Source organism: Schistocerca cancellata, chromosome 10 (genome assembly GCF_023864275.1).
Source record: "Schistocerca cancellata isolate TAMUIC-IGC-003103 chromosome 10, iqSchCanc2.1, whole genome shotgun sequence".
Taxonomy (NCBI): domain Eukaryota; kingdom Metazoa; phylum Arthropoda; class Insecta; order Orthoptera; family Acrididae; genus Schistocerca; species Schistocerca cancellata.
Window position 1 is genome coordinate 35,981,687 of NC_064635.1, and position 14,044 is coordinate 35,995,730.

Consider the following 14,044-nt stretch of genomic DNA (forward strand, 5'->3'; position numbering starts at 1 on the left):
TGGTACTTGTACGATTTTCCCGTGCGTTGTCACAATAGGCACTTTGTCTTGTGGCACTCTTTATATGTACAGGGTTTTCTCATATGAAATTTGCAGGCCACTTTTTTGTGCAATTTCGTGTAACTTCCCTATGGCGTTAGTGGCCTCTTTTCTATTATTTGTGTTGATTGCAAGCTCGTCTGCAACAGCTAAACATTTCACATTGAATCTGTTTTCTTTTCGAATGCCAATTTGGATTCCTTTGACTTCTTTTTCCCATGTCCTGATAATTTTTTCAAGAATGATATTAAAGAGCAATGGTGAAAGTCCGTCACCCTGTCGCACTCCAGTTTGGATTTCAAATGGTTCAGAGATATCCCCCATAAATTTAACCTTGGAGACTGTGTCAGTTAATGTTTGCCGACAGGTTGCTCTTGTCTTTCTGTCAATACTGAATTCTTCCAGCGTGTTGCAGAGCGCTACTCTGTCTATTGAGTCGTAGACCTCTTTAAAATCTACAATAGTGACCCCTGTGTTTCGGGTGTTTCTCATCTGGAGAATCATTTTCAGATTCCAGATCTGTTCTATGCATGATCGTCCCTTGCGAAAACCAGCCTGGTATGTGGCTCAGCTTGTTCTTCTAATCTATTCATGAGAACTTTTGATAGGATTTTATATGTGACCGGCACGAGTGAGATACCCCTGTAATTATTTGGTTCATTTTGTCCCCTTTTTTGTGGAGTGGATAGATGAGTGCGCATATCCATTCAGAAGGGATCTGTTCTTTTTTTTTCAAATTATTATTATTATTTACTATTGTTATTAATATCGTTATTGTCACACGTGCGGATGTGTTAATAGTAGTAACAATAATAATAAGATTTGTTATTGTTGTTATGATTTTTACTATTAACACTTCCGTACGTGTGATGCAGTTGTTTTTTCAATCTTCTGTTCCGGTTGTTTATTGTTTTTCTGTGAAACTACAAATATACTTCATACGTACGCCTTTTTCAGATAAACGAAGAGAAAGCGGACTGCCAGTAGAACATTGTTATAAACTCCGAACAGCCGTTTTCCATATCAGAAATGTGTTGTTCCATACGACGACAGTTTCACTCGTACTACAGTACAAAAACTGGCGTGACCAGGGTTCGAAATCGGCACCCTTGGTACGACAAAATAACGCTCTACCGACATCCCTACGGGAACTCTACAGTCTACACTACGGACACTCACAGTTATGTTACGGTATATTGATAATTTTTACTTATGGACCGTCGTACAGCAACTGAATAAAACACAGTTTTAGTGCCATACGCGTTTCGCCTTTATTTTCTGCAAGGCATCATCAGTGGCCTGGAATATATACATATGTTAGCTATTTTATTTACATTTTTGTCACTGTGCCTATAGGTTATAAACAGTTCTGGTGGTTGGTATTTCCTATTAAGTAATAATGTTTTGGACTGTACTTACAGGTTGCGTGGACATTTCTTACATATTACGCTCCTGTTGCATTTTTGGCGTTGTTCTTCTTCTTATGATCGCCAATTTGCGGTTTTTTCGACATTCCACAGCACTATGCACTGAACGCTTGTTTTAATGCAATGTTTTGGTTTCTGTTGTCGACCGTAAAATGTTTTTGCCAAAGATCGAATGTTATTGCCAAACTTATGAGTGTAACTATTGAAGTATCTGTGGTCTGTTCGTGTATGCATTTGCATGTGCGTTTGTGTGTGTGTGTGTGTGTGTGTGTGTGTGTGTGTGTGTGTGTGTGTGTGTCCAGATGGTGTGGGGAAGAGTTTTTTTGTTTTATGTTATCATTTCCTTTATTAAGTGTAGTAGGGAGCCTTTGCTGATGTATGTTTGTTCATTTATCACATGTTTGTTTTCTGCTATGGCTTTCTGAATGTGGAAGTTTTCTTGCGTTTGTATAAGATGTTTGTCATGGTTGCTTATTCTCATTATTTTCATTTCTTGTTCCATGTTTGTAGGATGATGGTTGTAGTGCTTTAAATGCTCTGCAAATGTGAAGTGGTTTGTTTCATACTTCCAACATCTGATATGTTCTTTGTATCTTGTTTCAAAATTCCTGCATGTCATGCCTATTTATACTGCATCACAACTTTGACATTCAAGTGTACTCAAGTGTACTCACAGTTATGTCTTTCCCGTGCTCCGTACGCCAGGAGTTACTTACTACTTACCGTTCACGTATGTCGACAGCACATAGCACAAACTACACTGAAGCTCCAAGGAAACTGGTATAGGCATGCGTATTCAAATACAAAGGTATATAAACAGGCAGAATACAGCGCTACGGTCGGCAACGCCTACATAAGACAAAAAGTGTCTGGCGCAGTTGTTAGATCGGATTGCTGCTACAATGACAGGTTATCAAGATTTAAGTGAGTTTCAACGTCTTCTTAAAGTCGGCCCGTGAGATTTTCCCATACGACCACTTCACAAGTATACCGTGAGTATCATGAATGCGGTAAAACATTATATCTCCGCCGGCCGCGGTGGTCTAGCGGTTCTGGCGCTGCAGTCCGGAACCGCAGGACTGCTACGGTCGCAGGTTCGAATCCTGCCTCGGGCATGGGTGTGTGTGATGTCCTTAGGTTAGTTAGGTTTCAGTAGTTCTAAGTTCTAGGGGACTTATGACCTAAGATGTTGAGTCCCATAGTGCTCAGAGCCATTTGAACCATTATGTCTCCGAATTCACTGTGGCCTGAAAAATATCCTGCAAGAACGGGACCTACAACGACTGGAGAGAATCGTTCAACGTGACACAAGTGCAACCATTCCGCAATTGCTGAGTTTCAATGCTGCGCAATCAACAATTGTCAGCGTGTGAAACATTCAACGAAAGACCATCTAAATGGGCTATCGGAGCCGAAGGCCCACTCGTGTACTCTTGATGACTGCATGACACAAACGTTTATGCCTCGCCTGGGCCCGTCAACACCGATATTGGACTGTTGACTGGATACATGCAGTCTGGTCGAACGAGTCTCGTTTCGAATGGTATCGAGCGGATGGACGTGTACGGGTATGGAGACAACCTCAGGCGCTCTAATGGTGTGGGGCGTATGTGATTGGAGTGATATGGGATCCCTGATACGCCTAGATACTACTCTGACAGATGACACGAACGTAAGCACCATGTCTGATCACTTGCATAAATTCATGTCCATTGTGCTTTCCGACGGACTTGGGCACTTCCAGCAGGACAATGTGACACCTCAGACACCCCACACGTCCAGAATTGCTACAGAGTGGCTCCAGGAACACTATTCTGAGTTTAAACACTTCCGCTGGCCACCAAACTCCCAAGACACGAATATTATTGAGCATATCTGGGATGCCTTGCAATGTGCTGTTCACAAGAGATCTCCACCCCCTCGTACTCTTACGGAATTATGGACAGCCCTGCAGGATTCATGGCGTCATTTCCCTCCAGCACGACTTCAGACATCAGTCGAGTCCATGCCACGTCGTGTCGCGGCACTTCTGCGTGCTCACGGGGGTCCTACACGATATTAAGCAGATGTACGCATTTCTTTGGCTCTTCAATGTAGTTAATTTGATGGTACACTCTGTCTTACATGAAGAGTAGGCCTGAAAAATGAGCTTCCCTAAGCTAAATTTTAAGGTAAAGTTCCACATATTGGTCACACGTGGGCCAATTGGACCCGACTGACCACCATGTTATCCTCTATCTAGGGTGTCATTGGATGCACGTACAGTGAGGCAGCATGTGTTCAGCACACTGCTGTCGCTTCAGGCAAATGCCGGGATAGTTCCTTCGAAAGGGCAGGGCCGACTTCCTTCCCTTATCCTATGGGACCGATGACCTCGCTGTTTGGTCCCCTCCTACAAACAACCAATCAACCAACCAACAACTCTCCTCCCCAGGACGTTACCCGATTTCTTAACCTTGCAACCGCTACTAATCAGTCACTGGCGTTAAGAAACTTTGAACTGTCACAAAGCTCTACGTAAGCATAATTTACATAGTTTCATTTTTCAAAATGTATTTCAATCTCAGTGCCTTTGCTGAGTCATTATTTTGTAATAAATGTGCTCGAAAAGTAATTGAGTTGAGTGTTTACGTACTCATTGTTGGCCCAGTATTTCCGTTTTACATGATCTCAAAATTTCCATTCCAGTCATTTTACATGATTTTATTTCAAAATAAATAAGTCAAAATGATTCTTCAGGTTGGGTTTGCAGTGATATCTTTTGCTGTTTGAATGTTGCTCTTGTGTGGATGGACAGAGTCACATTTTTCGCCTCCCCCCATCGGAGGTTATCGAGTCCCCCTCTAGGGCTTGGGTGTGTGTGAGTGTTGTCCTTAGCGTAAGTTAGTTTCAGTAGTGTGTAAGCTTAGGAACCGATGACCTCAGCAGTTTGGTCCCGTAAGACCTTACCACAAATTTTTCAAAATCACATTTTCCGTGTTATTAACCTTAACACACGTAATGATTAGTGTCATTTATTGCTGTTATTGGTCATTATACATTTCCCTTGTTTCGTTTTGGGAATGTGCTCATTGGTGTAAGAGTTACAGTAATGTTATTAGTGAATTCTCTAATTGTTTGTGTTGTCGTTTAAAGAATACGAGGTGTGGCGGATTCCAATAAAAGTCTAGGCAGGCTCAGGCCAATCAGAACATTGGTGGAAGATTGAGATAATGAGGATAGTTTGAATGTGACAGCAGACAGACAGACAGCAACGGAAACTTGTGTTTCGCACTGCAGCTTCCTGGAAGTACTTGGTCGTTCTTTTAGTTCATTTTAGAATTTACTATTGCACATGTGAATTTAAATCGGAAAGTGCTTATGTTGTTTACGTAATTTATATTTTTTGAGCTCGCTGCTGCATAGTGAACGTGGGTTTCTGATACAACTGTGACACACAGACAGGTTTTTCCACTTCTCAGATGTTTCATAATACTTTATTACGATTTTGGCACTACTGTTTTGATGTGAGTCTTCAATTTCTCCAGGCGTATATGCCATCCGTCAGCGTTTATCACTGCTTGATACACTATGTGATCAAAACTATCTGGAGAACCCCAAAAACATGCGTTTTTCATATTAGGTGCATTGTGCTGGGACCTACTGTCAGGAACTCCATATCAGCGACCTCAGTAGTCATTAGACATCGTGAGAGAGCAGAATGGGGCGCCCAGCGAAACTCACGGACTTCGAACGTGGCCAGGTGATTGGGTGTCACTTGTGTCAAACGTCTGTACGCGAGATCTCCACAGCGCTAAACGTCCATAGGTCCACTGTTTCCGATGTGATAGCGAAATGGAAACGTGAAAGGACACGTACAGCACAAAAGCGTACAGGCCGACCTCGTCTGCTGACTGACAGAGACCGCCGACAGTTGAAGAGGGTTGTAATGTGTAATAGGCAGACATCTACCCAGACCATCACACAGGAATTCCAAACTGCATCAGGGTCCACTGCAACTACTGCGAGAGTTAGGCAGGAGGTGCGAAAACTTGGATTTAATTCATAAGCCACATATCACGACGGTAAATGCCAAACGACGCCTCGCTTGGTGTAAGTAGCGTAAATATTGGGCGACTGAACAGTGGAAAAACGTTGTGTGGAGTGACAAAGCACGGTACACAATGTGGCGATCCGATGTCAGGTTGTGGGTTTGGTGAATGCCCAGTGAACGTCATCTGCCAGCGTGTGTAGTGCCAACAGTAAAATTCGGAGGCGGCGGTGTTATGGTGTGGTCGTGTTTCTTATGGAGGGGGCTTGCACCCCTTATTGTTTTGCGTGGCACAGTAACAGCACAGGCCTACATTGATGTTTTAAGCACCTTCTTGCTTCCCACTGTTGAAGAGCAATTCGCGGATGGCGATTGCATCTTTCAACATTATCGAGCACCATAATGCACGACCTGTGGCGGAGTGGTTACACGACAATAACATCCCTTTAATGGACTGGCCTGCACAGAATCCTGACCTGAATCCTACAGAACACCGTTGGGATGTTTTGGAACGCCGACATGTTGCCAGGCCTCACCGACCGACAGTGATACCTCTCAGTGCAGCACTCCGTGATGAATGGACTGCCATTCCCCAAGAAACCTTCCTGCACCTGATGGAACGCATGCCTGCGAGAGTGAAGGCTGCCATCAACGCTAAGGGTGGGCCAACACCATATTGAATTCCAGCATTACCGATGGAGGGCGCCACGAACTTGTAAGTTAGTTTCAGCCAGATGTCCGTATACTTTTGATCACATAGTGTATCTAGGTGGCATGCTTTGTGTAAGTCTACAGAGGTCACCCTGTGGCACCCGTTCCTGTTCTTCAATAAGAGACCATGAGAGTTCTTGGAACGTCTGTGGTGCCACAGGACGACCACAAACACGTCTGTAAAGCATGTGCCACATATGCACAGTGGGGTTTAAGTCGGGACTCGCCACCGGCCATTCCATTATTTCAATGTCCAGGCTTCGCAAGACATCCCTGATGACGCATGCTACGTGGGCCCTGACATTAGGTGGAATTCAGGGCCGCCGCCGTATGCAGCATCCACCATACGGTCCAACAGGATCTGTTCGATGTGCCTGTATGGTGGTAAGGCGTCTGTGGAGAACAACGAGATCTGGATCGCTGTCAACACTGAAGGCTTCCTATAACAAAGACCTTAAAAATCTATCGATTTCCTGGCAACATCTGGTAGGTACCGCTTACCGCTAGTCTCTGCACAAGAACTGTGAGATGACCTTGGGCTATAGGATATGTGGACAACACGTTTCACTACTGACAAAGATGCCAGTTGACGTGGGAGCGTCAGAAGTGAAGGCGAGCTGCAAGATGATGTCGTGTGAAGCAGAGTACTCGAACACGAGGTCTGGGTCATACAATCCTTTCTGTACCGTGTGATCGAACGCTGAGGCTCCAGTGGTCCTTCTGAGATAGTCTTGCGGGGCTCTGGCTGTTGTGCGTGCGTCGCCACAACGCAGAGATGGTCAGATACCGGTCTTCACGTGGAACTGTAATGCGTCGGCGACCCTGCCAATTCGCCTTGTGCACTGACCTATCTATCTGTAGCGCATCCACAGTCTGTGGGCGACAGATGGAGAGACACTGTCGGAGAGTCCATCCTTTTTGGATCAAACAGACCGCCCATGCAACTTTCATCGTACTAAGAGTCTCACTGCATGCGCCCAATTGAATACAACGTCCACAAATGACAACTGCCATCTCTGTACTTCGCTAGAAAATACTGGGAGACCGATACCTCCTTCTGACGGGCCACATGACACTGTAATACATGACACAGCGAATGGCTGGCAAGTTATTATATTCGTTGCATACTCTGAAAACGAAGAACTCAAGCCGTGCAATAAAAACACAGGTATCGCCAATATCAAAACAGATTTACCATCCCAGACTTTGAATCACGTGTTCCCCTAATTACACGCATGCTCATAAATTAAGGATAATGCTGATACATGGTGAAACAACGCCCTGGCGGATGGTTTGCAGGTTTAAATCACCTTGGGGTATGACCATGCGGTGCATGGTCATCGCACGGTGGCGCTGGCAACAGTCCACATATGCATAGGTGTGTTGGTGCATGTCAGAGTACGGTGCAGCGAGTAAGTGTGCAGACGTTTTCAGACGTGCTAATGGTGACTGTGTTGAAAATAGCTCAAAGAAAACATCTTGATCACGTTACGAGGGGTAGAATACTAGGGCGATTGGAGGCAGGTCAAACACAGCAGGTCGTAGCACGGGCCCTCCGTGTGCCACAAAGTGTGATCTCAAGATTATGGCAACGATTCCAGCAGACAGGAAACGTGTCCAGCCGCTACAGTACGGGACGTCCAAAGTGTACAACACCACAAGAAGACCGATATCTCACCATCAGTGGCCGCAGACGGCCACGGAGTACTGCAGGTAGCCTTGCTCGGATCTTACCGCAGCCACTGGAACAGTTGTCTCCAGACACACAGTCTACAGACGACTGAACAGAAATGGTTTATTCGTCCGGAGACCTGCAAGGAGCATTCCACTGACCCCTGGTCACAGGAGAGCCTGTAAAGCCTGGTGTCAAGAACACAGTACATGATCATTGGAACAGTGGTCCCAGGTTATGTTCACGGACGACTCCAGGTATAGTCTGAACATTGATTCTTGCCGGGTTTTCATCGGGCGTGAACCAAGAACCAGATACCAACCCCTTAGTGTCCTTGAAAGGGACCTGTATGGAGGCCGTGGTTTGATGGTATGGGGTGGGATTATGATTGGTGCACCTACACCCCTGCACGTCTTTGACAGAGGAACTGTAACCGATCAGGTGTATCGGGACGTCATTCTGCACCAGTATGTCCGCCGTTTCAGGGGTGCAGTGGGTCCCACATTCCTCCTGATGGATGATAACGCACGGCCCCACCGAGCTGCCATTGGGGAGGAGTACCTTGAAACGGAAGATAACAGGCGAATGGAGTGGCCTGCCTGTTCTCCACATCTAAACCCCATCGAGCACGTCTGGGATGCTCTCGGTCGAAGTATCTCTGCACGTCTTCAAACCCCTAGGACACTTCAGGAGCTCCGACAGGCACTGGTGCAAGAATGGGAGGCTATACCTCAGCAGCTGCTCGACCACCTGATCCAGAGTATGCTAACCCGTTGTGCGGCCTGTGTACGTGTGCATGGTGATCATATCCCATGTTGATGTCGGGGTACATGCGCAGGAAACAGTGGCGTTTTGTAGGACATGTGTTTTGGGACAGTTTTCTCAACTTATCACCAATACTGTGCACTTACAGATCTGTGTCGTGTGTGTTCCCTTATGTGCTTATGCTATTAGCGCCAATGTTGTGTAGTGCTACGTTGTGTGGCACCACATTCTGCAATTATCCTTAATTTATGAGCATGAGTGTATTTTGACCGTGATGTGTGGTGGGTATACAACTGTAGAGGAAGACAAAGGTTTGAGTAAGTTAAGAAAGTTCACCAGGATGTAGGATTCAGTAGCTATGCTGAGATGAAGAGGTTTCCACAGGACAGATTAGCTTGGAGAGGTGCATCAAGCATGTCTTCGGACTGAAGAACACAAAAACACATGCAGGCTGTTTCCGTAAGAGCGTGCAAAATTTTAACAGGCATAGAGGATGCTCCACTGAACAATTAGAGATAGGGAACATGTGGTCGAAGAAGCTAGCTAAAGGAAATAACACGAATAAAATCACATCAATGTGCACTTTTTTATTTACATTAGTTAGAGTTAACTGCAGATACTATGAGTGACCCAATCAACCTACCATTTTTACTGTATCTTATAAAATCGGCCATCAAAAAAAAATGGCTCTGAGCACTATGGGACTCAACTGCTGTGGTCATAAGTCCCCTAGAACTTAGAACTACTTAAACCTAACTAACCTAAGGACATCACACACATCCATGCCCGAGGCAGGATTCGAACCTGCGACCGTCGCGGTCGTGCGGTTCCAGACTGTAGCGCCTTTAACCGCTCGGCCACTTCGGCCGGCTCGGCCATCAATCTAAATGCAATTATGACATCGGCGAACATGATTCTGACGCACCCTGACAAATTTCCCTGGCGTGTTTCGAATCACATCACATGCGGCTACAATTCTGCCAACTAATTCCATCTCTATGTCCACTGGGACCTCATGCACAAATGACTGTATATATCCCCATAGAAAATAACCAAGGGTATTCAGGTCAGGTGACCTCGGAGGCCATGAAATAGGCCCCTACCGACTCAGAGATCAGGAAATACAGCACTGAGATGGTTGCGGACGTCCAGTGAGGCGGTACACCGTCATTTGGTATCCACATCCTCTCATGAACAGCCAAGGGCACGTTCTCCAGAAACTCAGGTAGAATTTGCACGAATCTCAAGTACAGGTGGCCATTCAACGGCCAGGTAAGAGATATGGCCCAATATGATTGTCGTCTACAATGTCGGTCCCGACATTCAGGGAGGACGACGGTTCAATCCCGCGTCCAGCCATCCTGATTTAGGTTTTCCGTGATTTCCCTAAATCGTTCCAGGCAAATGCCGGAATGGTTCCTTTGAAAGGGCACGGCCGACTCCCTTTCCCGTCATTCCTTAATCCGATGAGACCGATGACCTCGCTGTCTGGACTCCTCCCCCAAACAACCCAACCCAACCGCAGACATTCACAGCAAAACGTAATTGATGATGTTACTCTACTACAGCCTGAAGGTTTTCCCCATCTCACACATGGCTGTTCCTGCTGTTCGAAATACCATCACAATCAAATGAAGCCTCGTCAGTAAACAGCACGATCTGGAGGAAATCTGGTAGATAAATCCATTAACACAATAAACTGGTAGCCAAGATCGCAGGAATTCTTTTTATTCCATGATTACAGGTTTCGGCGAAACTAAAGCCGCCATCATCGGATCTAGGGAGGACAGAAAACACTATAAAAGTGCGCTTGGATTCCACTTATATAACATGTATACATATAAATTTAGTTACATACCTTAGGACACATACAGGTTACAACAATGATGATATTAATAGTTGCCTATAACACGCAGGCCTTACAAAATTGTCGTGAGTAGCACATAGGCGTCCAAGAGGGTTGACATGATAAATGTTAAGTGTCTCCATCATATACAAGCGCCAGCTAGGTAAAACCGCAACTCCGGCTCTGTTCTTACACTACAGGCCGCGTCAAGAGAAGAGGCGCCAGTGAATGTCACAGCTCGCGTCGTAACAGGCTCTGCGTGTGTGGTAACACTACGTCATTAGGGCTTGTACATAGTTCTAGAGATTACTGTATCACGTAAACATATACAAAACTTATGAAAGCTACAGACCTACACAACTGTACATCTGCCTGGTCACATATACGACATATCGAAAAGCAATTGCAAATTTCATGAGAACTGCGGGATTACAAAAATGTACATCTGTCTGATCCTATATGTAATAAGATACGATCACACATAGATATTTTAAGGGGTCTGCATGGTTATACACAGCACATCAGTCTGGTGATTTATAAGATCTACCGAGAGTATATACAAATTTTAAGAAGATTACAGGGTTACTCAGTGCATACCCGTCTGGTCATACATAAAAATACCAATAAAACACACTTTGCGTATGATCGCAAATTTTTCGGTTATATCAAATGCACATCTGCCTGGTTATATATAAAACATACCGAAAAGAAATGCAAATTTTCTGGGACTGTTTTTTAATATAAGACCAGACGGATATGTATTTGTGTAACCCTGCAGTGTTCTTAAAATTTGTATATACTCTCGGTAGATTTTATATATCACCAGACTGATGTACTGTGTATAACCCTGCAGACTCCATAAAATATCTATGTATGATCGTTTCTTATTATGTATAGGACCAGACAGATGTACATTTTTGTAATTCCGCAGTTCTCATGAAATTTGCATTTGCTTTTCGATATATCGTATATGTGACCTGGCAGATGTACAATTGTATAGGTCCGCAGCTTTCATAAGTTTTGTATATGTTTACGTGATACAGTAATCTCTAGAATTATTCACATCTTTGGAGTGAGGATAACCCACATGCCACAGTTACTAGCGCTCATCAAGTGCTGTTCTTCGTTAATGTGTGGGTCGGTGTTGTTGGGGACTGTTTAATTGGGCCGTATCTGCTACCTAGGCCATTAAATGGCAGGCACTATTACAATCTTGTCGCCCGAGCATTGCCAGAATTGCTGGAAGACGTCCCACTCCCTACAAGACAATGCATGTGGTTTCTACATGACGGGGCGCCGGCACATTCCAGTCGTCGTGTGCGTCGATTCCTGGACCGACGGTTCCCAGAAACGTGGATTGGCAGAGGTGGTCCTGTACCATGGCCTGCTCGATCCCCAGATATGTCCCCTCTGGACTTTTTTGTGTGGGGAGAGACGCGCAACCTTGTTTACGCAACTCCTGTTGCATCAGAAGAGGATCTGGTTGCCCGGATAGTAGCAGCAGCAGCAGCAGCAGGAACAATTCAGGATACTCCTGGGGTTTTTGCCCGTGTCAGACAGAACATGATCCGACGGTGTAACCTTTGTTTACGTGTCAATGCCGGCCGCGGTGGTCTAGCGGTTCTGGCGCTGCAGTCCGGAACCGCGGGACTGCTACGGTCGCAGGTTCGAACCCTGCCTCGGGCATGGGTGTGTGTGTGATGTCCTTAGGTTAGTTAGGTTTAAGTAGTTCTAAGTTCTAGGGGAGTTATGACCTAAGATGTTGAGTCCCATAGTGCTCAGAGCCATTTGAACCATTTTTTTTTACGTGTCAATGGAGACATTTTTGAAAATCTTCTGTAATTGAAGTTGTGTTGTGTTAATGTATTGTCTCCTGGTCATAGAAAAATGGAAAAGTGTTTGTTGGTTTAATTAATTTGCCGCCAGAGAAATCTTCCTCTACTGGTTTAAATACTCCTCATAGGAAAAAAGACACTAGGGAAAAATATTTGTTTTGATGTCCCCTACAACCGTCCAGAGTTTGTCGGTTTAAATACTTTTCACCCTGTATAAGGGCGCACCAACAGCCCACTGGTACTCATAACACTTGACAATGACCAAGGAGTGCTTGCCCGAAAGCTCGTGTAGTTTTAAGCAATTGACGCGGTTGGAAATCCGAGAACATTTTATTCATTGTCTGCATGTTAGTTGCAAATAAGCTTGAAAACAGTAATGCTAGACAAAGCGGTATACCAGTACACTTCCATATCTACTAAAGTTGGATTCTCTGAGCCCAGGTTCCCTGCCTCAAATTTTTGAGTGGAGCATTCTCTATGTCCTGTTACATTTTTGCGCGCTCTTAAGATAACACCCAGGAGATAACTTGACAATAGAACACAACGACGACGTAACTTAGGAATTCCAAAGTTTGTACCCCAGTCGGCAGTGTCAAAATCCCTTACGTGTCTCGGCAGAACCCGGCTGCGACCGCAGCAGAGCCGGGAGCCACTCACCAGGCTGTTGGACTGGTCCTCGGATCCCAGCCTCGCACTGCCGGCGGGCGCCGCCGACTTGCTCCTGGCGTGCGGGCCCCCAGTCCCGCCCCCGCTCTCTGCAGGGTTGGGGGCGGCGGCGGACTTGGCCCTGTGGAGCGCCGCGCCGGTCCTCGCAGGCTGCTGGCTCCCCCTGCCGTTCGCCTCCCCTGGCCGCTTGCTCTCTCCTGTCGACCTGCTGCCAAAGCATCCCAGCACGTGAGTAGTTTGCCAAAAAACATTAGATAGAAAAATAGGAAAAGGTAAAGCTGTCGTCAGTAGGAAGGTTGGTTCGTCACACAGTGCTTTAGTAGGATTATACAGGGTGTTTCAAAAATGACCGGTATATTTGAAACGGCAAATAAAAACTAAACGAGCAGCGATATAAATACACCGTTTGTTGCAATATGCTTGGAACAACAGTACATTTTCAGGCGGACAAACTTTCGAAATTACAGTAGTTACAATTTTCAACAACAGATGGCGCTGCAAGTGATGTGAAAGATATAGAAGACAACGCAGTCTGTGGGTGCGCCATTCTGTACTTCGTCTTTCTGCTGTAAGCGTGTGCTGTTCACAACGTGCAAGTGTGCTGTAGACAACATGGTTTATTCCTTAGAACAGAGGATTTTTCTGGTGTTGGAATTCCACCGCCTAGAACACAGTGTTGTTGCAACAAGACGAAGTTTTCAACGGAGGTTTAATGTAACCAAAGGACCGAAAAGCGATACAATAAAGGATCTGTTTGAAAAATTTCAACAGACTGGGAACGTGACGGATGAACGTGCTGGAAAGGTAGGGCGACCGCGTATGGCAACCACAGAGGGCAACGCACAGTTAGTGCAGCAGGTGATCCGACAGCGGCCTCGGGTTTCCGTTCGCCGTGTTGCAGCTGCGGTCCAAATGACGCCAACGTCCACGTATCGTCTCGTGCGCCAGAGTTTACACCTCCATCCGTACAAAATTCAAACGCGGCAACCCCTCAGCGCCGCTACCGTTGCTGCACGAGAGACATTCGCTAACGATATAGTGCACAGGATTGAT

The 14,044-nt window shown here is 45.6% G+C and overlaps 1 protein-coding gene across 1 annotated transcript in view; it reads right to left on the bottom strand.

The window, feature by feature from the left end:
* The window catches only part of LOC126106744 (uncharacterized), a 34,433-nt gene that overhangs the window by 6,119 nt on the left and 14,270 nt on the right, over positions 1–14,044 (bottom strand). Inside the window, exon 3 of the mRNA XM_049913118.1 lies at positions 12,983–13,199. Within this exon, the coding sequence (XP_049769075.1) occupies positions 12,983–13,199 (217 nt within the window). The remainder of the gene's footprint in view (positions 1–12,982; positions 13,200–14,044) is intronic.